Source organism: Pomacea canaliculata, linkage group LG9 (genome assembly GCF_003073045.1).
Source record: "Pomacea canaliculata isolate SZHN2017 linkage group LG9, ASM307304v1, whole genome shotgun sequence".
In the NCBI taxonomy this organism is placed as follows: Eukaryota; Metazoa; Mollusca; class Gastropoda; order Architaenioglossa; family Ampullariidae; genus Pomacea; species Pomacea canaliculata.
The window spans coordinates 25,577,799-25,600,948 of record NC_037598.1 but is presented as its reverse complement, the minus strand read 5'-3'; the positions used below and the strand labels follow the sequence as shown (position 1 = coordinate 25,600,948).

Below are 23,150 nucleotides of genomic sequence, written 5' to 3'. Positions count from 1 at the left end.
TAAAGTCAGGTGTGTACGTTGACACAAGGGAGGCAATCACTTCAGAAACTTCTTTTGCAGTCCAGTCATGTGCATACCAACTTGATAATATTTTTTTCAGTGTGTACTATCAGTGCATTATCCTTGAAGGTTCTTTTTTGGTAGATAATTTTTTTTCTCCATAAACACTAGCATATTATTTACTATCTTTGGTAGTACTACTACATACTATTAGTACATGCGCTAACATTGGAATTATATAGAGATTAGTAAGGATGACACACACAAACGCGAAGCTTTTTTAATCCTCATCAGCTCTACTTCGCATCCTTCTTTGTTTCCTGGGTATCATAGCATCTAGATAGACTCAAAAGTTGATCGAATGGGTAATTTGTTTTTTACCTCATGTATTTGTTATTTTAATTTCCTACAATCAATAATGTGTGTGTGTGCGCGCGCGCGCACACATGGGTAAAACAGAAAGAGAGGGGAACTGAAGGAACATATGAGAGCAGGACAGATGGCAAGGATATAGACTATAGCCATCCCGTCCCACCCTACTACTAAAGTGGATGGACAGGAAGTCGATTGATCAGGAACATGTGAGACAGTGACAAGTCAATGCAGTCACATGCTGGTATTCATTCCACTATAATCATGTGATTGAATATTTCCCTGGGGCATACAACTTTGCACCATGCACCGCAGTGACAAAAGTTGAATGGTGTACTGTGGAGGACTCTATTAGCAATATGGCTCTTACACATGGCTCTTACAATATGGCTCTTACATTTTTTAATACTTGTATGATGATATTTTTTATTTTACATATTAGAACAGATGAATATGCAATCATTGTACAACAAATGATCGAATGTGTGACAACTGTTTTTTCTTGCTTAGACAGCCACCAATGATCGCGCCACAGGTTAACAGTAAGAATGCAACTCGTGTAAATCATTCGACTTAAATTGTAAGTCTCGCAAATCTTATAGAATTTGATCTCTTCATGAGTTTTAAATGAGTCAATAACAATCTGGTTTGCAATGTGTTCAGATCATGACTTCTCATACCATTATTAGTATGATTTATTTTATAATGAACTTTTTGACTTAAAAGAAACCCTACACAAAACCACACCTGCAGAAGAAGACGAAGAAAGCACCAACAAAGCCATTTCGCTTGAAGCATATTTTGAATTATATATAAATAAACCAGTCTTGATTTAGGCATTGTTTAATCACCATTATGAAACATACTCCTTCATGCACAATGCAAAATGTATTTCACCCAAAAAAATTGTTCCTATGTACATCTCCATGTAAAGATTTATACACTGTGTGGCAACATCAGACACCTGTACATTTGTATAAAATCTATAGCATCTGAAAAATTCCTGAGGAGACCCTTTCTAAGAGTCTAAGTTATCTGACATGGCTGTTGGTTTTTCTTTTTTGCTTTAATTCAACTAAAACTTAATTCAAATACACATATTTTCAAATTATGCATGAAAATGTAGTTTTATTTCAATTGTGTAAAACAAATGAGAAAAAAAAACAACCTTTAAGTCATTGATTTGTGAAAGTGTATTCTGATTACGGAAAACTAATAAACGATCATTTTTTTAATGACATCAGCACTATAATTATTATATCATTACTTCTCAGTTTAACTTAAATAAATCTGTTACAAAAAATTAATTCTTCATAAATTCATACAGCTTTTGTAAACAGCACTTTGTTCTGTCTTTCAAAACAATCACCACTCACTTTTCTTCAGATAAATGGTATGTCAAAATGAAACCATAGCACTGACCTACAAAGGATGCTAATTTATTAAACCACTTTTAAATAGTTCACATTAATAAATAACAAAGTACTTAAGGTAATAAAAGCAACAAAACCAACATTGAAAGTCTACATTCTACAACATGCTTCATAAACATAAGAGCTAAATTCTATGATCACAGCAACTTTTCAGTGGGTAAGCAGTCAGTGAAATGTAAAGTTTTTCTAAAAAACATAGATCTATTGTCCTGTGTAAGCATTTATATCAAATTATCAATCTTTTTATGCAGGAATATGCATTGGCATCTAGGAAATGCAACAGATAAATAAGCAATCACACAAGAAAGAATTGCCCCAATCTTTTCAGTCATTTATGTGCATGCTACACTCTGGTAAAGGTTAATGGTCTTCATGTCATTTACTGAATGAGAAACAGCCTTCATTTGATTGGCTAGAAAACTAAAAATACAATGGACAAGCAGCAAGACTGGAGAATTAAGAGACCAGTGTGCAGAAACTTACTGTTATCCTGCTTTTTTGGGAACAGAAAACAAACATTCAACGAAAAATATTGGGCACAGAGATAGGTACATTTCATATGCTGATTTTATGCTGTCTACAGTCAGAACATCAGGTTGTGATTAAAGATCACATCATGCCAAGATGTACAAGTCTGTTTTACCAAGGGTTAGACAATCCAAAAGAACAACAAAACCTGCGTATGCTACCAAAATGAGCAGCAAGTTCAAGGTATCAAAACAATTCACAGTCTCTGCTTTTTAATATCCTCCCCTATCCAGAATGTTCTCTGTACAAATACCCAGGTAATTTTTGCCATGCAACAACCTTTCCTCATTGCTTTAATGGGTCTGGTGCGGATGACACTTGATTACTTGTAACAATGATTACCAATACTTGTACAGCAGAGGTAAAAACTGGTGGTTATGAAAAATTCATGAAAGTGGTTTCAGTCATCATAAAGTGTTGTTCATAACAATCTCATCAATTATCCTATCATTTGAGTGACAACCAATGTAAAAGAGCAGAAATATTCCAATCAGATGGAAGCTTGCAGGAATGACTCATGGTACAGCTTAACATTGTTAGGTCTGCTTACAGGCATTTACTCTACTGATCTGAAACTAATGGATAAACCCTGGCTGGTTCTTCTTGAAGTTGACAAGCCGCCATGTTGGTGATTCTCAGGCAATAATGTCTCAGTATTTGAAATGCCCTGCCACTGTATTGTCATAAATTGTCAATGTTGAATGCGTTTTTATTTTTAACTGCTTTAGTACCTTTTTAATTTCAAAATTGAGGAGTTAAGTACCAATCTATTGTATGTTCCATGACATGACATGTTTAACATGACATTAAAAGTAGTAAGATGACCAAGTGGTGACAACTTATCAAGTTCTATTACAATGCAAGTGCAGGTTTTGTCCAGCATTTTCAGATCAGTGACCAACTTTCACACCCATTCAAAGCCCAGCCACATACCCACACAAATCCAAGCAATCATATGCATGCATAGTCACAACTTTGTCAAACTGTTGGCACTGAAAATTTTATGTCAAAAGTTTAAGAGATCATCACCAGTTACGTGCCAATGGATGTTCAGCTGCATAGCCACCATTCTTAAAAATAGTATCAGCAATTTGCCGATAATTCTCATCCATGTTGTGTGCACTACCTGGAACACAAAGTTAAGGCTAGTTAAGTTAAAAGTTTAGCTTATCTTTAACAGTGAGTCTTCATATAAATAATAAACAGATTTAAAAAAGAATTTGTAAACAGATTATGTAGGAAACCTCAATGGGTTGAGATCCTAGAGTTCAAAAAATGCATGAATTTAAAGTCAAAGTTGTATGGCACCAATGACATAGATGGATAACAGAAAAAAGACCTTATCCCCATTTAATGTATTCTCTTTGTTGGGGATCATAACTGGACTAATGTAAGCTGTGTATGACTTTATCGTGCCTTTATTTTTTTTAATGCAAGATAAAAGTTACACAAGTATTTTCACCTTTGTCCAGTTCTTCCACTCTATGAACTATTCGCTGATTGGCTTCATAGCAGAAAGTCTTGGCTAGCATCACCTGCAACATGAGAAAACAAATATTTGATTAAGTTTATAAGACGATTACTGCTATAACTACTAGCAATAATTGACCTGAATTTTTTTTTCTTTTATTAAACAAATAAAGCTCATATGGCTGCTTACTTCTAAAATATTTTATGATAAAAGATTGTTTTCCTAATACTTAAAAATGTTTTTTTTTCTTCCTTTTGCATTCCAGAGATCATGCCTGTCAGATTTAAGGTTTTTCTGTGATTATGAAAAGGACTTTTCTTCTGTTTTTTTAGGTGATCCTCAGAGGTTTCTTCCAGTGTGGCTCCCGAAAGCCACAGCTCTGTCCATGCCTATGTGGTGGGCAGAGATGTTCAGGTGTCTGTGAGCCATCCTGTGTGGGCAGTATTCAGTGTTTGACAGCAGCAGTGTCCAGTGTGCAGGTAAAAGATAAGGTTCTGCTGGTGGTGTTTCAGATTTAGCATTTGGTCATCGGATGGCGAGTTTTTTTGTTTTTTTGCCCACTGGCTATTAAAATGGTGCTTAAGCAGAGCTATGGCTTCACTGAAGGAGACAGCTTGATTTGGCTGCTCCAGACAACTGCCAGACCTGATGACTCTGCCTCCTCGTGACAAGCTGCAGTGCACAGGGAGCCTCTCTACAGCCACCTTCGTGTACTGAGAGAGAAAGAGTGATAAAGGAGATGATGTGTGTCTTATTCCAGCTGCTCTTTGTGGGACTTCGAGCTCTGGATGATGGATCTGAATTTCATCATGAAGACAACAAGAGAGGGGAGATGGATGTAGGCTTCAATGCTGACAAGTCTGGCAGGTTCCCATAGAGCGGTGAGCTCAGCTCAGTAGTAAGATGATGTTGATCCAGCAGGTAAAAATCTAGAAATGTTGTATCATTCTGGGTGGCATATGAAGATTCCACTTCTCCCATTGCAGATAACAGCATCAGAGGATCCATTGTGAAGACATGGGACCACATTGATAAGCTGAAGCTCTTTAGAATGTTTAAAGGGGGAAAAAACTGACAAACTGATTATCATTGTTTTACTGTATGAACCAAACAATATTAAATCGTATCAACTAATCAGATATGTACTGATCTTAATTTATTATATACTTTATAATAAGGTATAATCTACAAATAACTGTGAATGACCTCATGGTCAGCATTGCGTAGTCCAATGCAGTAGGAACGTGAGGCCCGACCCAAAACAGCAGTCATTGCGTACAGGTCTATAACAATTTCTGCCACCCTCTTCAGTTCCATCTGCTGGTCTACAACTTTCTGAAAAACGATAGGAACGCACAGACAGGTACAATACACAAGATTTTAATCATCAAGGCAGGTAACTCTGTTACTATGTGAACTACCTTCAAACTGCTTCTCTTGACTGAGAAGTTAATCCTGTCATTTCACAAAGAAAACAAATTTACAAAAAGCATCATGCTACAGCATGCCGAGGCCATTTGCTAATGTCTGCAGATGTAAACACACCCCACCAATACTCCAAAAAGCATTAAAAATTAATTTACGTTTAATGAAATACAACTGGTTTAAATGATGTAACAGTCTGGTGGAGTTTTTTTTAAAATTTTGGGTGGGAGGGTTTGCAATGGCATAAAGGTTGTTTGCAGCCAAACTGTGCAGATTCAGTCTTGTTGTAGCCTCCTTTGGAAGATTTATACACACTCTAAGAATGTTTAATGAAAATCAGTTTTGAACAGGCGGTTGGAAAACATGAACACAATCTCACATGGCACAGCTTTAAACAGACATGATTTGGGCATACAAATTATCTTTGAAAACATCTGAATACAAAAAAACACTGAAGATAAAAAATTACAGAATGAACAGGCAACTTTGTCTTTGTGAACTTGAGGAAATGGGGTAGGAGGTAAAAAAGAACATGTATATTTGCTTGTCAATGCCAACCTGAAATAATAAACAAATGTGATCATCTTTTGCAACTGCATTACATGTTGCAAAAAAAAAAACCCAACAAAAAAACAGGTATTCTGACTTACATTACCATGTCTTATCAAGATGCTCTCGACAACTTTCTGGAATTGAAGAACCCCTTGTTCCAGCATTTCTGATTCTTTCTGCAACCGATACAAGGTTATCAGGGTGTAACTCTCTTAAAATAAATTCTTTCTTAATGCACTAGTCCACCTTCAGAAAAAGAAACCTACTGTGTGAATCTATAAGAAACCATATACCTGACAGATTATACTGCAACACAAAATTAGAAAAGATTGCAAGCAGGATCTGACTAAATAAGCCTAGTGATCATGATAAACATATAATGAGCAAAACAGTAGAAGAGCAATGTAAGGCCAAAGCAGCAGTTCCAAACAGAACATAATATTGTTACAGTTTGAGCAGTTATGTTCCACATTTGTGTGTAGATTCTTCTCGAACATAGAATGCATTTTGAGCATGCCTGAGCTTTATTTTGAACATGTAAAATTTGAACATGACTCTAGGGTTGATAATGATTAAATTCTTGTTGTTACTCCATGGTATAAACAGTGTAATACTTTAGCTGTATATCTTTTCCAGTCTACAGTTATTGATTAAAAATGTGCGAGCTCATTACAAAAACACAAAACAAAGCAAAATCATCAAATGACAAAACTTTGCCAAACATACCAGACATGCTAAGGTTGTTATTATCTTGTGTTATAAAGAAATTTTCAAATATAAAACAAGTTGGAGGGAAATGCAATCAAAATACAAACTGACTCGGAAGGATGGATGAAGATCTTCATTTAAATAAAGTTTCTTAGTTGGGGTGCCCCGTATACGAGCCCATGTTGTGGAAAACACCAGCTTTGGATTATTGAAAGGATCACGCAGTTTCCTGTTAACATGAGAGCAGTGTTACTGCCAAATACTTTTTAAGAGTTAAATATCGTACATGCATGGCAATAATCACACTACCCCACCCCTAATAATTATACATTTCTCTCTCTCACACGCACCCTACTCCCAAAGTGTCCCAGCAATGTCATTGGTTTATGGTAAATTGCTCACACTTCCTCATGAACGCAGACATATATAAAGCCCACTCTCTCAGCACTCATCTTGTATTATGCCCTCCATGAATACCTCCTTCATAAATCCCCAGAGAAAATCTGCGACACACAGTATACACAGTACACTCACTTGACAAGATCCTTCAGCTTCTTGCCAGCATGTTGCAATCCTTGTAGTGCAACAAACAGGCGTAGGATTTCATTTGTTCCCTGAGTAAAGACAAACGAAAAAAAACAAACACATTTAGCGATGGTTCCTGTAGAGAAATGAGACATATTTCTACTGTCTTTCGATTGTTTACTAGCTTTCATAATGTCTAAACTTTTAAAGGTCTTTCAGCAAGAATGAACTGAAGCTGTTTGTAATATATTAATAAGTCACTTAAAGTATGCTGTGCAGTAAAAGTGAAACTTTTGATGGTTTCTTGTGATGAACGCTGCATTGCATTTTGACTGAATTTTGATAGCCCTTTGCTGACAAGAAGTGCACCAGTCCATGATTGTTGTGTTGGTGTATGATGATTCTAAAAACCTGTGTGAAAATGTTACTCCTTCCTTCTCAAAGGATGACAAGCACATCAAGCAGGATACAGATTACTCACTCTGCACCCACCTCAAATATAAGAAGGATCCTAGAGTCTCTGAGGTATCTCTCATATGGATAGTCCTTCATATAGCCTAGGCCTCCCAGAATCTGAAGGCACTCACTCACACACGTCCAGCAACCCTCAGAGCTGAAAATCTGCAAATCAAATACATCCAGTAACACAGGAAAAAAGTGTCAGCTCTAGCTTTTTTCTTAATCTGCTAGACTTTAAAATTCTGACAGCCAATAAATGATCTGTGATTTTCATTTTTTTCTGGGGGGGATGACATTCAATACAAAAAAAACGTTTATACATTATTGTTATTGTGTACCAATTTTCAACACAAATTAAATTATAATTATGTACAATAATTTTCAAGAAGCAAATAATCCTGTTTATATCAACACAAAATGTAGTCTCATTTATTAACTAATCCTTGTTTCCATTTTCTTGCACATGTATTCATCTGTAACACCTATTCTTCAAGTAATCTCTCAGTTCAATCAGCACCTGATGATTTAGAATCTTGATTTGTATCGCCTATCCTGATAATGCATCAAAAAAAATACTCGTGTCTGTGAATTATATGAATGCCATTCTCACAAATCTGGAGTTTTTTCCCAAAATAATTTGGATGAAAAGGAAACTGAAATGGATGGAAGGTGGTGAGTGCACAGGAGTATGTGGGTAGGTGTGAGCATCTCAGGACGAAGACTTTTTCTTTAGCCCTCTTAGTGCAATGGGCCATGAACATGGCTTTGCCAGCAGTGCACAATGAACCACGAAAGTGGCTCTGCTCATATGCCCCAAGAAAAGTTAACCGAATTGTCTTGGATTTTAATTACTTTTATTACAAAGTTTTCTCCTTTCCAAAGATTTATAGGTTTTGTGGTTTACTGTTAACCTGAGAGCAGCAAAGTATAAAAATAAACATCACCCACTGATATCTTTGGCATCTTAAGAAATACACCATTGTTTTAATATGTGATTATATTTTTATGCAGTGCTAAGAGTTAACATAACAGCATCATTGAGAGGCTCCTCTAGTTTAAATTGTAAAGATTAGGCCAGAGAAAGAAAGAGTGACTTTGGCAGTTGTTTTGTGTCCTTGACTGGGATTGTTTGTTGACTGACAGTTTTCCCTTGATGTGTTGCTAAGGCCTGACCAGACTTGTTAAAAAGTGTGTAAATTATTCATCTGAACACATGCTGAGGTGAGGCTGTCAGATTTGCTTTTGAATCTTTTTGAATGCACAAATTTTTGACTTAATTATTAATTGGGCAATATTAAATTAGTAGTATAATGAATTTAAATCTGATTTTAAGGACTACATTTTTTCTGTCCAGGTTTTTTTCCCCTTTCTTTTATCTGAACATTCTTCATATTGATGTGCCTGATCTTGGTTGACTTCAAGAGGGACGGCAACCAAGAAAAGATTATTGTGTCTGTCTTCCTTTATTTTTACTCTCATTACTCTTTACCTATTGAAGGAGGCTTCAAAGAGGACTGTCTACAGAAGTGACTGTAATGGAAAGACTTTATTGTAAAAGGGGGAACGTAAGATTTAAATGTCTTAGTGTATGTCTGTGAAATAGGTTAATTATTTGGGGTTTTTAAAAATAATTCTCTGATATTATCTGATATTTGTAGCCGAGTGGTGGGGGTTGTGGTGTGAGGACAACAAACTTCCAACACTTGAACAAAGGCAGGAACAGTCAAGAGGTGTGCGACCCTTTAATACATGGGCTTGTACAATGGCCACGGCTGTGTCAAATCGCCAGAGGCACTAAAAGTCAGGCTGTCTCTTCTCTACCGCATGTCTGTGCTCGCTGTCTCCTCCACCGACGTCTGTTCTCTCGTTTTGTCTTAGCTCTGCCCTTGTATATCTCTCGGAAGGCTAAACTTTCCATAAGGCTACTATACAGGTGGGGCAATTAGTAGCTTTAACCCCAGCCAATCACTGCCGAATATCCTCTTTCGCAATGCCTGAGCAGGTCCCGCCAAAAACTAACAACAAACGCCAGCCTACCAGCCCTCTACATATCTATTTTTTATTTCAGGTATTTTGTTTGTGTTTTCTTTCTTGTCTGAAAGTAACGCACAGTTACAAGCAACAGCCACAGAAACAAACATTTGAAACTAGATGGAGTTATATTGCAAGCAGACATTTTTTGGCAAACAACCCCTCATAAGCCACTTTACTGATTTACCTCATGGTGCTTGGTTCCAAATAAAATAAAGGGACTTTTATCAATGGCAAATGAAGTTTTAAACAATTTTGCCTGCAATAGGATCGTCATCTACCCCGAGGACAGGAACTCACCTTGACCATGGCTGCCTCCACTGAACAGTCAGGTTCTTCGTACATGTCAATAATGCCTGCAGTGAGATAAGCCATACTCTCCATGGCATATGCTGTCACTGTCATGCGTGCAAATTTTTCCTGCATGTTTTATCATCAAGATTTGAAATGTAATAAAACTGATTAAAACATTTTAATGGAGAGATGCTATATAAACTAATTTCTGGTGCAATGGACATAACTCTTTTAACTCATAACTCATAAGGGTCATTCAAAAAGCTTTTTTAAAAAAAAAATTCCCCTTAAAAGTTATAAAACACTTGTCAAGAAGCTAACTAAGAAACCTGCTGGTTTGTATGCAAGAATTTTACATTCAATTGTTTAAATAGATTTTAATACTGAAGAAAGACATATGAGGCAGAGTTACCTGAATAAGTCCAAACTCTGACAGTCGTTTACCAAACTGAGACCTGGTAGCAGCATGTTCAGCTGTCCAACCTAATGGAAAAGGAAGATTAAGTGAAAGGGGAAGGAAATTTTCTCTGTGTGATATAATTCATAGGAGAAACTGCACTCCCGAGAGCCAAAAATATCCCCTTGCATTTTCCTTTCCTCTTTATTGAAGAGAAATATATTTACTTCACAGTATTTTACTTTTGTTTATTGATGAGTTTGCTCTTTCTCTTCCTTTCCTTGTTTTCCTGCTCTCTCCTCGAGCAGCCCCACATTAAAAATATTGACCGTGAGCATGCACATGTACTTAAAGTCATAATAATTAACAAAAAGTATTATATCAAACATACCTATCATCTTTTTGAGAATGCCAGCACCAGAACTTCCCATGCTAAAGCGCCCACTGTTTAGGATGTTCATTGCTAACTGCAACAAGCACATCATTCAGACTAAAACCCACAAGTTTTAAAATGGCATAAAGCTCAAGGTGTTACAATGTTGATGGAGATGAAGAGTTCTTGTAAAAGTGCAATACATCTTTAGGAAAGGATTAACTGTGATGGGTAAAATAAAGTTATATACTAAACATTCCTCTGCCTCTCAACTCACTCATGAACACATAAACCAAACCCATAACACATGTGGATGCACACACACATGCAATACAAAAGTGTGCTTGCATGAATGCATATACACACAAAAATTAGTAAAACGGTCAGCAGAACAAGCATGTTTACAGATCCCGTTTCAACAGTTTATTTTTTTTAGCCAGGCTGGAAAAGCACTGTACACAGAAGAGGCTGAATAATGGAAATTTCTGTGACTAAAACCTCAAGATTCAGGGGTGATAAGAAGCAATGTACTTGACAGATGAAGATTCTGTGGCAAACAATAAAGAGATAGCAGTGGTGGAAGTGACCCCATAAAGTATTGGTATGTCAGCTTGTAATCCAGGCTTGGCTAACACGGTAGTTGAATAAGTCGGGGGAATATGTGGTCAAATTTTTTCTTCTATATTATTAATCCGACTGCACTGTTTTGCACCCATTGTAGCTGAGATCAATTTATAATAAAAAGCACTGATTACAAATTGCGTAGTCAAAGTGAGGGGCTACAAGGGCTATCAAAGTGTAATGCAGGTACATTCCAGAAGAAACTGCCCTATGGACATGTCTAATTTCCTAGAAATAACATGCCATGTCCTATATATTTCTGCATCCATAGAGTCTGATTGATGGAGATATCAAGATGTCACTGATTGTTTAAAGTTAGTCCCTATCATCTGTGAATCAGATCGAACACGCCAAGGTTAACAGAACTGACAGGTATCAGATTTGATCTATCAGTGATGATAAAGCTTATTACTGCCTGTCCAAATCAAGACGTCAGCAATCAGTTTTTCTTCATGTTCTTCTATATTCAAAATAACCAGTCTATAAATGAACAGAAGCCTTAAGACTGTAACGCTTTACACAAATTACCTACAAAAAAAATATTGATGGACCAGAAAGGATGATTGACAAAAGAAGTGTTTTAACATTAAAAGAAAATACTTTCTAAATTAGCATTAACTGTTTGTTTAATTTGTAGTTATTCTTGGATTTTAAATCTCATACAGCTGTGCCCACTTGGTTTAAGTAAGTCATGTATCAGCTTCAGCAACAGTCATGATAATAACCTTGTAGACTTATTCATCTAAAGCACTAGATTACCACTGAAACTGTATGTCTCACCTTGAACCCTCCACCAACTTCTCCCAGCACATTCTCCACAGGCACAGGTGTGTTTTCAAAGTGAACTTCAGTAGCTACATGAAAGTCAGAATAAACAATAAAATCAAAATCCTTTTTTCATTGAGATTTTACGTTTGAGAACCAGTTGCAAAAAAAAGTTCTGTTATCAAAGAAAGCCAATGAAATTTTATTCTTCTGGACATTTAAAAAAAAATACAATGACAGACACCAGTTTTTTTCTGCATGTTTCTACACAATAGAAAACTGAGAGACACATCATAATATTTCAAACTGAAAGCTATGATTAATTACATATAAATATATATAGAAATCTGGTATTGCCTATGTTAAGTGACCTTTCAGCAATTCTGTTTGTACTGCACCAATGCTATATGATTTTGAAACTTGTTTCAAATGCTACTGTTGTTTATTGTTATGTAGAGCACAAGTGGATTGTATGCAGAGAGTACATTCACATAAGACTTTAATGCTATGTTGTGCAAGCTTATTACTACTACTGCTGTATGCAGGTGTGCTGACAACTCACTGTTAGATCCACGGATGCCAAGTTTGTCTTCTGGCTTCCCACTTGTTATGCCTCCAAAAGCACGCTCCACAATAAATGCTGTTATCTTATCTTTTTTCTCTCCCTATACAAATGTATGGAAAACATGTATGAATATGTGTGCATGCACACACATATATAATAACACACATAGTAGGCATTAATTAGATGGTCTGTATACTCTACGGAAGTACTACATGCATTGTTACAGCCTATGACCCCTAACATAGCAACCAAAAAAAAAAAATAAATAAATAAATAAAAAATGCAGAAAAGATAATAATAACACTTTAGGAAGAGAACCATGATCTAAACCAATTCAGAAAAGATTGCTTCATGATTATTCAAATTTATGGCCCATTGCTAAATGGTAGTAACATTTTCTCAAAATACACCCTTTTCCCTTTTACTTTTTTTTATAGCATTTCGTGCACAATTCAAAAATGGTTCAACAAAATGTGTATCAAAATTCTCTTCTCACAACTCTGTACAGGTCTGGACAAGAAATGCACAGCCAAAATTACTGTTTGCACATACAAGCATTGTTAACCTTTGCATACATTTTATCATGATGTGGTATCAAACATGCAGACTTCTGTTATTGATCAACATTCTTCTCTTGATCACCAATAAGTGATAGGTAGAGTGCTTTTAGCTTATCATAATTTTTTTTTTTTTAAATTACGGCTTACATCAACGACCACCTCTGTCCTGGCAAAAACTGTGAAGATATCTGCAATGCCACCATTTGAGATCCAGATCTTTCCCCCATTGAGGAAGTACGTCTTGCCATCTTCTGACAGTGTTGCACGTGTCTGAATGGAAGCTGCATCACTACCACTATTAACACATAATAAAAATATTAAGTAACAAAACAATATTAGGTAACTAAAACAAGAAAGATTTACAAATTCTAGGTAAAATAAAAATAGTTGAGTTTCTGCATCTTTATCATAAAAAAGAGAAAAGGTTACAATACACAGTTGAAATGGTTTATCAATTAAGATAATAATAATAAATAATAAATAATAAACATGCAATTTTTACAGTGAAATTCAAGCTTGTAAGTACTTGAGACAAGGACAAGACATAGACAACATATGAAGGATGGAGGAATAAACAACAGTGCTGATGACTAATAAAAACACAATTATTGAAAATGCAAAGAAGAATCAAGAACAAGAACTGAGAGTAGCATGATTCTGCAGAGGAAAACGTGTAGGGAAGTACCAATAAATGGAAAAAGGGGAAAGGGGTTAAAAAAGGACTAGGACTGGTAGGTGACTGATCAAAATAGTACACCATACGCTTTTTTTGAAAGGGGTAAACACTGTCCATGTGCCTGCACCCCTGGTGAAAATTTGTCAACCTTTCTGTCCGAAACAGTGAATGGTTGAGTGCTTACTTATTTGTACTTCATCACCTAGAAAATGATCTCCCCTTTTTATCACCAAGAAAGCAGTTCTCTGACTATAGCAAAGACATTGGAGAAATCTAGTTTCAGGCATACTCACCTGCTTGGTTCTGTCAGGCAAAACGCTGCAACATGCTCCCCTGTAGAAAGCTTTGGCAAGTATTTTTGTTTCTGTTCCTCAGTTCCAGACAACAAAATTCCCTAAAAATTGACATCAAAATGCAGCTTACTGATTGATTGTTCGAAAGGTGAGCCCAAAATTAAGCTGCAAGATGGTTTCAAATTAAGCTAATACGTTGGTCTGTCAGAAAAATATGCCATGATGTGTTTTGAAAATGTACTTTATAAATATTTATCTTTTTGCAAAGGGGAGCAATCATAGAATATAGCTGGAGTCAGGTTGCTCAGTGGTTATTCTCATCCCAAATGCAATGAGGATTGTAAAATCCTGGGTTCAGATTTTGTCTCAGGGCACACATTCCTTTCTGGACGTGGAATCTGTTTTCAAGGCTGGTTGTAACCTTGCACACACCCGTTCCCTTCCCTCCTGCTTTATAGTAAAATAATTTCCAGGTAGCTTTCCCACAATTTTCCAATCAACAAGTGACAAAAGTAAAGCAAAGATTGGTAATTTGAAGTTATACTGAAATATCTGTTCACCTTCAGTCCTATTGCCTGATGTGCTGCTAGTGTAACAGCAATGGAACCATCTAAAGAAGTAACTTCAGCAATTCTGGCATATTTGGTGGCATTCAACCCAAGACCACCTGAAATTACACTAAGCCATTATTATCAGCATAAAAACACCCACACACACATCACACCACACATGCCAAAAGATGTCTGCCATATTCCTGATCTAAGGCATAATTATACTTAAAAATCCATAGAGATCAGCTTAGAAAAAAAAAAGATAAAAATATAAACCTTAGTGGTTAATTTATTTTTCAAACTTTATGACATACCATACTCCACAGGTATCTGCTGTCCAAACAAGCCCAAATCCTTCAGTCCCTGCATTGTTTCTTCAGGAATTTTAGCATTAATATCAATCTGTCTTGAGTCCACTAAAAAAAAAAAAAAACAAACAAACAAACAAAAAAAAATGGTTTTACAGAAGTGTTTAGCAAAAGTGACTGGCATGTTTCCTAGAACAGTTTGCTGGTTTTCAGAACAATGAAAAGATTTTCATTACTAGTTATCAATTATAATATTCAATATCACTACTTTTTCTACAAAGATGACGATGATTATGATAATGACGTATAGCTCTACCACAACATCAGAGTTATGCTCTGAATGCGAATCAATAACAGGAATAATATGAAAGGTAGAAATTGTACCAAAAAAATCAACACAATAAAAGCTACAGATATGGAAAAATAACCTGGTTGAAAACTGTAGCTTCATGATCAAAGGGAACCTCTAAATGACTCTACCATGGATAACCCTTGGACTAAGAGAACTAATTCAGGCATGTGGGTCACTGAATAACAAACAAAACCTGGATCCCAATGCCATCTAATGAAATTATGAAATGTTTGTTGCTTAAAAAAATATTTATCAGTGTTTGAGATTGCCTCTTACCCTGGGAGTCTTAGGTTCTTATTTTTGCTGCAAATGAATTTAAAATTCTAATCATAGGCTTATCTATACAGATGTATTTATAATCTACACACATTTGTTGTTACAGTTCTTATTTGAATGAGACATTGATGCTACAAACAGTGAATGACTTACTATCTGCTTATAAAGGGATCACACATTACTATTAATGCTGAATCTACCAGTTTCTTCCTTCACTAAGAGCTAGAAAGTGGCAAACAGCACTGTGATGGATACCAGCCCATTGTGGAATCCCAAGAAACAAAACAGCAAATCAGCTTGCCAGAGGACAGCAACCAGTCATCAACTTCCATGAGAAAAGGTCATCAGTTACTGCCAGTTGTGTTTTTCATTGTTAACAACACATAGTTAACTGTCAGCTCATTTTTTTATGCTTAGCACACTATGCTCACCTCTGCACAGGGAATTCAATTATCATATCATAAGTTTCTTAATACGAATATGCTTACCTGCTTCAGCAAAAAATCTCTCTAGAGGTTCAATCATGTGATTCAATTCATCATGTTCTTCTTTGTCACTTATTTCTGGATAGATCAGCATCTCCTGGAAAGCAAAGTACACAAAGGTTGCCTCATCAATGACAGGTTCTTGAGACCACCAAGGTCAGATCTTGCAGTCAGAACAGATATAGATATAATATAGCCCAATTCATCCCATTGAAATATATACGGATGTGGGGAGGGGTGTGCATCTCTCTCTCACACACAAACACACAGACTTACCTGGACACTTGCACTCATTAAAAAAAGTCTACAGTGACCACGAACTAAAGTATTACACGTCCGTGCACTGATAATACTAATAATAATAATCATTAGGGTATTTATTAAGTAACATACCCCCAGGCTCATCAAATAAATCAAAATTAATCTAGGTGAAAGAAATAACAGTTATAAATACACAATGCTAAATTAAATTATACGCGAATATCGTCCGAGTGCTTTAACACCACAGACGTGTATTGGTTCAAAATAACATATGTATAATACACTGTGAGTTTTCAATATATCAGCATCATACTAATCGTTACCTTGTCAAATTCTCCCAAGAAGAGATTTTTAGCAAACGGAGCATTTGTGAGGGGTTTCTTTTGCCGGAATGATGACACACTGGTCTGATCTGCCTCGGATTTCAGACTGGTATCCGCAGTTGGCCTTGCTTGCGCTAGTTGCAGGTCTTCCTTGGTTGAAGGTGAAGCATTAGATAGAAATCTCAGTAAACTTACGTTTCGATTATCACTGATTTTAAATGCATGGTTAACAACCTGACGCGAGATGTAAGTTCTTAGATACATGTTTATGCTGCAGTTTGGCTGAGGGTTTCGGTCAAAGATCGCGCTACTCCACGAGTGCAAAGTCCGGACTCTTTGATGTTGAAAATCAGGAAAGGTAAAGGTTCTAACAAACCATCACGGACTGCTGTCTGCCGAGACCAACGCTTAACCTTTTGAGAAGTGCTCCGCTGTTAGTCTCGGCGAGCCTAAGCAATGAAAAAACGTGACTAAACCCGAAGTCTCGTTTTAAAAATCGTCTGCAAGCAGTACAGATACGAAAATCTTTTATTTATACACACATGTGCATGATGTGCTGATTATCAACTGCCATTATATATTGATATGATCAGTACAAGATCTAGTCACTGCACACCTACCTTGGGGATTATAAATTCTGCTTGCCTATCTGTAGTTTGAACAACACATGGCCCTTTTTGTAATAATTGACGTTAATAGCTACTTTTTTTTTATATCGGTGATCGATTGCCTTTTGAGCTTGGGACGATTTGACTTTTCTGTCTTGGGATGAAATGGATCATACGTGGAAAGAAATTGACCTACGCAGGACTTTTAGTGTGGCGCGAAATAGTCTTGAGGCGAAGTGACCTATATATGATCGTAGTTCCTTTCACTAATGGTAAAATATATCATTCCCGTAATAGTTCGTGGTAAAATTAACCTGCTATGGTAAAATTAAGGATCAAAGGGTTATTTACTGAGCTGTAAATATAGCCGCAGAAACCATTTGTTTTAAAATTGAAGGATAAGTTTAGTTATACAAAAAGAACTTAAAGACAATTTCAAAAAGAGGAATATCAGTTCTTAGATACATGTTTATATTATGATGTGGCCCAAAGATCGCGAAACTCGCATCTCGAAGAGTGACATACGTACTCTTCAACGTAGAAAACTAAGAAAGGTAAAGGTTCAGAATAAAAAGCATAGAAGAGGTAGAAGTAAGTGTACACAACCGCTTCTTCATTAAGCTGTGTAGTTAATTCTTTTGCCTCTCAATAGGTATTACATTAAATTATTATCACGAGCACTCCTGTTTGAAATTTATATCATTTTAAGAGTCACTATTTTATTGGGAGGGGGGTTGTTTAATGTGTCCTTAGAAAGTGGACTACAAACCAAAAACATCACAAAATAAAAGTAAGAATGAGAGAAAGCTGTAGCTTTTTTTAAGAATCACACCGGCTGACTCGGCATGTGAGCTTTTTGATCTGTAATGATTCGGAGGTAAAAGTGTAGAAGAGTCGTCGTGTCGAACTGGTCGGTAGTCTATGCACGGACGTGTATATATACCTTTACGTGTTACAAGTTTGTAATCAGTTCAATTCTCTTTCGTTCATGCTGTCTGTTCTGTTGTAGAATTTACAGTTGTGTTTCCAAGTTAGGACTATGAAACAGTTATCTAAATCTCAAGCATTTATCAGCAAATGCAGAAAAAGTAAAAAACTTTTATTGATACACATCGACCATTATTGACATATGATTAAGCTTGTCTTTGCGTACCCACCCAGGGCTGACCATTTGTGCTTCACCCTGAGTCAGTGTGTGTGTGTGAATAAGAGAGACTAAATAAGTAGTTATGATTTGAATGATAGTGAATGAATTTGCAAAAAAAGAATTTGATACTGTTGAGTCTGTACTTATTTAACTCCATGTATGTAACCACCTTGAGTCTGTCTTTGTTGGTGGGTAAAGAGCTCTATATGTAAACCTTTATTATTATCATCAGCATCATTCAATGACTACACTGAGTGAAAAAGATATTCTAATAGTTGACATGCATCATTTTGGCAATGCAGGAATAATCTTGTCAATGTTGCATTGGTGTCAGTATGTCTTTTCAGTCTATATTTTTACTTTCATTCTGTTAGACCAGCGGTTCTCAAACGGTGGGGCGCGGCCCCTTGGGGGCGCGAAGGTGGTCATTTTTTAAAAGTTTCTTAAACTGGTACTAGTGAAATTAGCTTACATTGCTGGCTAAGGGGGGAGCGCGGACGTACCTTTGTTCGTCGGGGTGGCGTCACAAGTAAAAGGTTGAGAACTGCTGTGTTAAACACTTAACTGATCCATGAAAAATGAATAATCTAATTTTTTTTTTTTTAGGCTACTAAGGAACATATTTTCTGTTTTGTGTTGCAGAATCCAGAATGCCTGTGAAAAAGGGGCAGCTAAGGCCTAGAGATCATTGCCAAATACAAAGGAACTTTGATGTCCTTTGTAAAGACTTAGAGCCTGATGACATTATTGATTATTTGATCTCAAATTTAGTCTTTAATTTGGATGATCGGGAAGCCATAAAAGCTGAGAAGTTACGAAGAGACCGTGTTGGGAAATGTGTGGAGCTCATATTACGTGCAGGTACAAAGCTTGCCTTTTCTAATTGTCATTTTTCTGTTATCTTGATTCATTGCTGGTTTGTAGTGACTGTGCTAAGTGGTGTGTCAAGGTATTCTTGGAGAATTCTATCTTAACATTTGCTGGAATACCACAGGAAGGAAGATAATTTGATGAATTCCCACTGAGTGATTTCTTTAAAAAGGTTTTAACATTAGTAAATGTTCATTTATTGATGATCCGAATCATCCATTGGTCTCACCCCCACAACCACTCCCACAATTCCCCTTTCTCCATAAAGCTCAAATAAGAATATTTCTTATGTACACACAATGTTGCTGTGAAAGCATTACATTTTTTGTTCCAGGTGAAGATGCATTTAAGGTTTTCCTTGATGCACTTGAGGAAAATGGATATAAGCATCTGGCAGAGAAAATAAGGGAAACAGATATAGAAGTAGAAGTACCAGCAGGTATATTATTAGAAACAAATATTTGAATTTCGTATTTTGTTCAGAAACTGGCAGTATACATAAATACTCTCATACGTATGATACATGCACCACTGTAGACAAACATGGCCAGCATTGTATTTAAGAAAGAAAAATTTTCATTAAAAAAAAAAAGGGGGTGAGGAGGAATAATCACTCTTATCTCACTTAATAATAATAAATGCAAAATTTTTAAAGCGCATGTTCACACTCCTCGAGTGCCCTTGCCTTGTTTTGAAAATAATAGCTAACATCCTGCTTGTCTGTATATGTAGAAGTAATTGGACATAACTGTCATTTTTTTAGAAAAGGATTTGTTAATGAAATCAAAATGTTAACATTAGTGCAGTCTGCCTGCATGCCACACTCTGACTTGTCTCACATGGTGTGTGTATCTTGGTTTGTGTACTATTTAGGGAAGGTGTGGGAACTTGATTATACAGTAGACAACTGCTGTTTTTAAATATTTGAAAAACTGTTATATATAAAAGACAGATACTTGCAATTTTTTGAATTTTATGTCTGGGTTTGTTCTTCAGCAGAGTCTTGTATTTAAACATGTAGCACAATAATTAATGGTCTTAGTAAATAAGCAACAAACTAATTGGAAATCGTATGCTATGCAAGCAATTTTTCAGCTTAAAAACACACACACACACACTTTTTCTTTCTCTCTCTTTTTACATTACTTTTTTCAAAGAATGCAAAAAGTAAAAATACTCAGAAACTATGAAATATGTTCCTGTTTGACTTTCAGATCCCTTTGCATGGATTGAGCAGCTTCCAGAAAATACTAAGAACCAGTGCATCACAGATCAAATAGCCAGCAAACTTTCTGGAGCAATGGGTGCTGGTTGGGAGCATGTGTTTCTAAATCTGGGCCTCACACAAGTCAACATTGAACAGATCAAGATGTCAAACCCATACTCTGCAACTACGCAAATTGCAAATCTTTTCATCAAATGGAAGCAGCGCGAAGCAAGAAATGGCACACTTATACGCGTTCTAGAGGCACTGAAACGCGTGAATAATCAGTGTAGCATTGAGTGGGAAACAGTTAAAAAGATGGCACTGTCAGTCAGTAGCTAATAATGTGTTTGTGGTAAGAGAAATTGTTAATAAAGTGTGTTTTGGATATGTTGACTGAACAGCATTTGCAGTTGTCAAAACTAGGCAGCACTATTTACAGCTCATAATTTTTGTTCGTCTTTCTTTTGTGAATTGCTGAGTATGTAGGCATTTTGTTTGGAGATTGCAACATCTGTGTTAATTGAGCCAGTTTCTGAGACTACTTGTTTTTGTTATTTAACTTTAAAGGAAGATTTAATCACATGTTCTCATGAGATTCAGATCCATTCTGATGTAATCACCTAAACTGATAGAGGTTGCATTGTCAGTTAATTCTGCCAGTTTCCAAATTTGTAGGGTTTGCCATATATGGCTGATAAAACGTTTTGATTAATATTAAAATGAAGACTTTCAGAAAAAAAGACTTTAAGACTAGAGATGATTCTTAATTTTTTTTAAAAGACAAACTTTGTACTCTTGGTTCTGCAGTTTTGTGATAACGAAATGCATGCACGACATGCCAAAACCACCCATACAGCATTGCTTGTGCATCTGTGATTATGAAATAACAGTTGATGGGTACAAGTTTTATGTGTGGCATAATTAATAAAAGTAACACTAGGATCTATCCCTATAGACCAGGGGTCAGCAATTAATTTTCCCAAGGGGCCGCATGAGAAATTGGGATGGTTTTAGAGGGCTGGACTAATATAGTTAACTCAGTTTTACCCAATATTGTATATATACTGGCGGGCGGGCCAGCGGGCAGGCCGGTCAGAGACAGGAGGCGGGCCGGATGCTGCCCGAGGGCCGCCCCTTGCCCAGGTCTGCTATAGACTGTTGATTTTATGGGAACTTTGCTGTTCCTACATTCAGATGTTTTTCTACAACCTATGATTACAAAAGTATTTTGTGTGCATTATTTACATTATTTGCTAAGTGCATTTCAGCCTTAAACGAAGTACAAGTATTTGAGTCATTTCCATGCTTAGTGATCTGCTGTAGAGTTGCTTGTAAATGTGCATGTTATTTTCTTTCCACTATGTGACTGTAAATGTGTATTTGACTTTGTGTGTATGTGATTGAAGAGAAAATATCTAAAATTGTTAATGCAACTTCTTTTGGTAAAGGAAATGATGCTGTTTTCTTAATCTTATTTTATCATTCAATTGTAATAGTGTTAAGGTGAGCTCTTGTTAGGCTGTGATTTTTTTTAAATTTTGATAAAGTGTGGGTGTAAATAGGGTAAACTGTTTTGTATCAAGCATTTGGTGGAACTGCATGGTACTTTATTACTGCTTTGGATGAATTCAGTCACTTTATCCTCTACAGTGCCTTTTTGGCTGTGGTTGTGGATGCCCACATTTCATCTGCATTTTGCTGTAAGCATGGCCAGGAACTGTGCATATGAATGTGGTAGTGAACAAAGTAATTTTTGATATGACTAGCCAGAAGTGTCGTCTGGCAAAGTTCTTTTAACTTTCTTCACATTCTGTTGTAGTCAAGAGAATTAATTATTTTTATTTCTGATGGCCATAAATATTTTAATCTTTAAGAGGTTTGCACAAATTTTCGTATCACTCTATACATAACATTGTTTATAGTATGTGGAGAGTGGATTGGCAAGAGCCAATTTAGTGTTTGCATCATGTTATCATGGGGTTTTTTAATATATAAAAAGATAGGTTTTAGGAATCATGTTACTGAAAATGCAATGTTTTGATTGTTGTGGAGTACATCCTAAGCCAATATTCAAAGGAAATTTTTTACTAGAAAGTAACTAAAGGATAAGATGTGCTGTCATGGACAACACTGTTACAGTTTTTCAAAAGAAAATAATGAGCAGTCTTGTTGGAAAATGTTGTTTGGAAAGATCACTTAAAGCAAAGAATGCACACTGATGATGGTGATGAGTTTAAAGATATCACATTCATATAGTCATGACAACTGGTCCAGATGGTATATGGAATGCATCACCACAGCGATTTTGTTGACTCTGCAACTAAATCCCTACATACTGATTAGTTCTATCCCATTCTAAGGCACATGATGTTGATCACAATACAGTCTGGGTTGTTTACTAAGAATTTTTAGGATGCTTCAAAAATTGTGTGTGGTTATTAAAGAAGGCAACTAATTTTTTTTCTTGGAGTTATGATTTATCTCAACCTGGATTATTCAATGAGAATGAAAGCATCATAAGCATCAAAATGAGGAACTTTTATTGATGAAAGTATTTTGCCAGTGGTTGACCATTTTAGCCCTTATTGTCCAATGTAGCATTCATTCCCTGTATTTTGTGCTGGTCATTCAGGAAGGGGGATTATGCCAGATGGACGCTGTAGCTCACTACAGATTCAGCAGTAAGCAGGTCGGACTTGAAGGACAGTCTTTGA

General features: G+C 36.2%; 2 protein-coding genes across 4 annotated transcripts; one reads left to right on the top strand and one right to left on the bottom strand.

Annotated features, from left to right (window-relative positions):
• Window positions 1-1,199: 1,199 nt before the first annotated feature.
• On the bottom strand, window positions 1,200-16,899 carry LOC112571918 (acyl-CoA dehydrogenase family member 9, mitochondrial-like). Its single transcript, XM_025251321.1, has 18 exons — window positions 16,605-16,899; window positions 16,024-16,117; window positions 14,914-15,015; window positions 14,609-14,715; window positions 14,049-14,149; window positions 13,227-13,374; window positions 12,517-12,619; window positions 11,970-12,043; window positions 10,587-10,662; window positions 10,211-10,281; window positions 9,805-9,924; window positions 7,507-7,635; window positions 7,024-7,103; window positions 6,601-6,718; window positions 5,880-5,957; window positions 5,011-5,139; window positions 3,796-3,868; window positions 1,200-3,459 (listed from the first exon to the last, which is right to left on the bottom strand). Exons 1-18 carry the CDS (start codon window positions 16,866-16,868, stop codon window positions 3,359-3,361), a joined length of 1,968 nt encoding a protein of 655 aa, XP_025107106.1. The 5' UTR covers window positions 16,869-16,899; the 3' UTR covers window positions 1,200-3,358.
• LOC112571919 (death domain-containing protein CRADD-like) lies at window positions 16,887-22,896 on the top strand. 3 transcript variants are annotated; one of them, XM_025251324.1, is made up of 4 exons: window positions 16,887-16,962; window positions 19,002-19,220; window positions 19,564-19,668; window positions 20,444-22,896. In XM_025251324.1, exons 1-4 carry the CDS (start codon window positions 16,944-16,946, stop codon window positions 20,773-20,775), a joined length of 675 nt encoding a protein of 224 aa, XP_025107109.1. In that variant the 5' UTR covers window positions 16,887-16,943; the 3' UTR covers window positions 20,776-22,896. The 3 variants fall into 3 exon arrangements, with proteins under 3 accessions (XP_025107109.1, XP_025107108.1, XP_025107107.1); XM_025251323.1 differs by lacking the exon at window positions 16,887-16,962 and adding an exon at window positions 17,230-17,484; XM_025251322.1 differs by lacking the exon at window positions 16,887-16,962 and adding an exon at window positions 17,541-17,803.
• Window positions 22,897-23,150: the final 254 nt, after the last annotated feature.

What these genes read in the sequence shown, in the direction of transcription:
- LOC112571918 (XM_025251321.1), bottom strand. Translation starts at nt 16,868, where the DNA reads ATGTATCTAAGAACTTACATCTCGCGTCAGGTTGTTAACCATGCATTT. An exon ending in TGCCTGACAGAACCAAGCAG is followed by an intron (nt 13,375 to 14,048) that starts GTGAGTATGCCT and finishes ATGTGTTAATAG; the next exon opens with TGGTAGTGATGCAGCTTCCA. An exon ending in CATTCTCAAAAAGATGATAG is followed by an intron (nt 10,282 to 10,586) that starts GTATGTTTGATA and finishes CTTTTCCATTAG; the next exon opens with GTTGGACAGCTGAACATGCT.
- LOC112571919 (XM_025251322.1), top strand. Translation starts at nt 17,689, where the DNA reads ATGATGTGGCCCAAAGATCGCGAAACTCGCATCTCGAAGAGTGACATA. An exon ending in GGAGCTCATATTACGTGCAG is followed by an intron (nt 19,221 to 19,563) that starts GTACAAAGCTTG and finishes TTTTTGTTCCAG; the next exon opens with GTGAAGATGCATTTAAGGTT. An exon ending in AGAAGTAGAAGTACCAGCAG is followed by an intron (nt 19,669 to 20,443) that starts GTATATTATTAG and finishes TTTGACTTTCAG; the next exon opens with ATCCCTTTGCATGGATTGAG.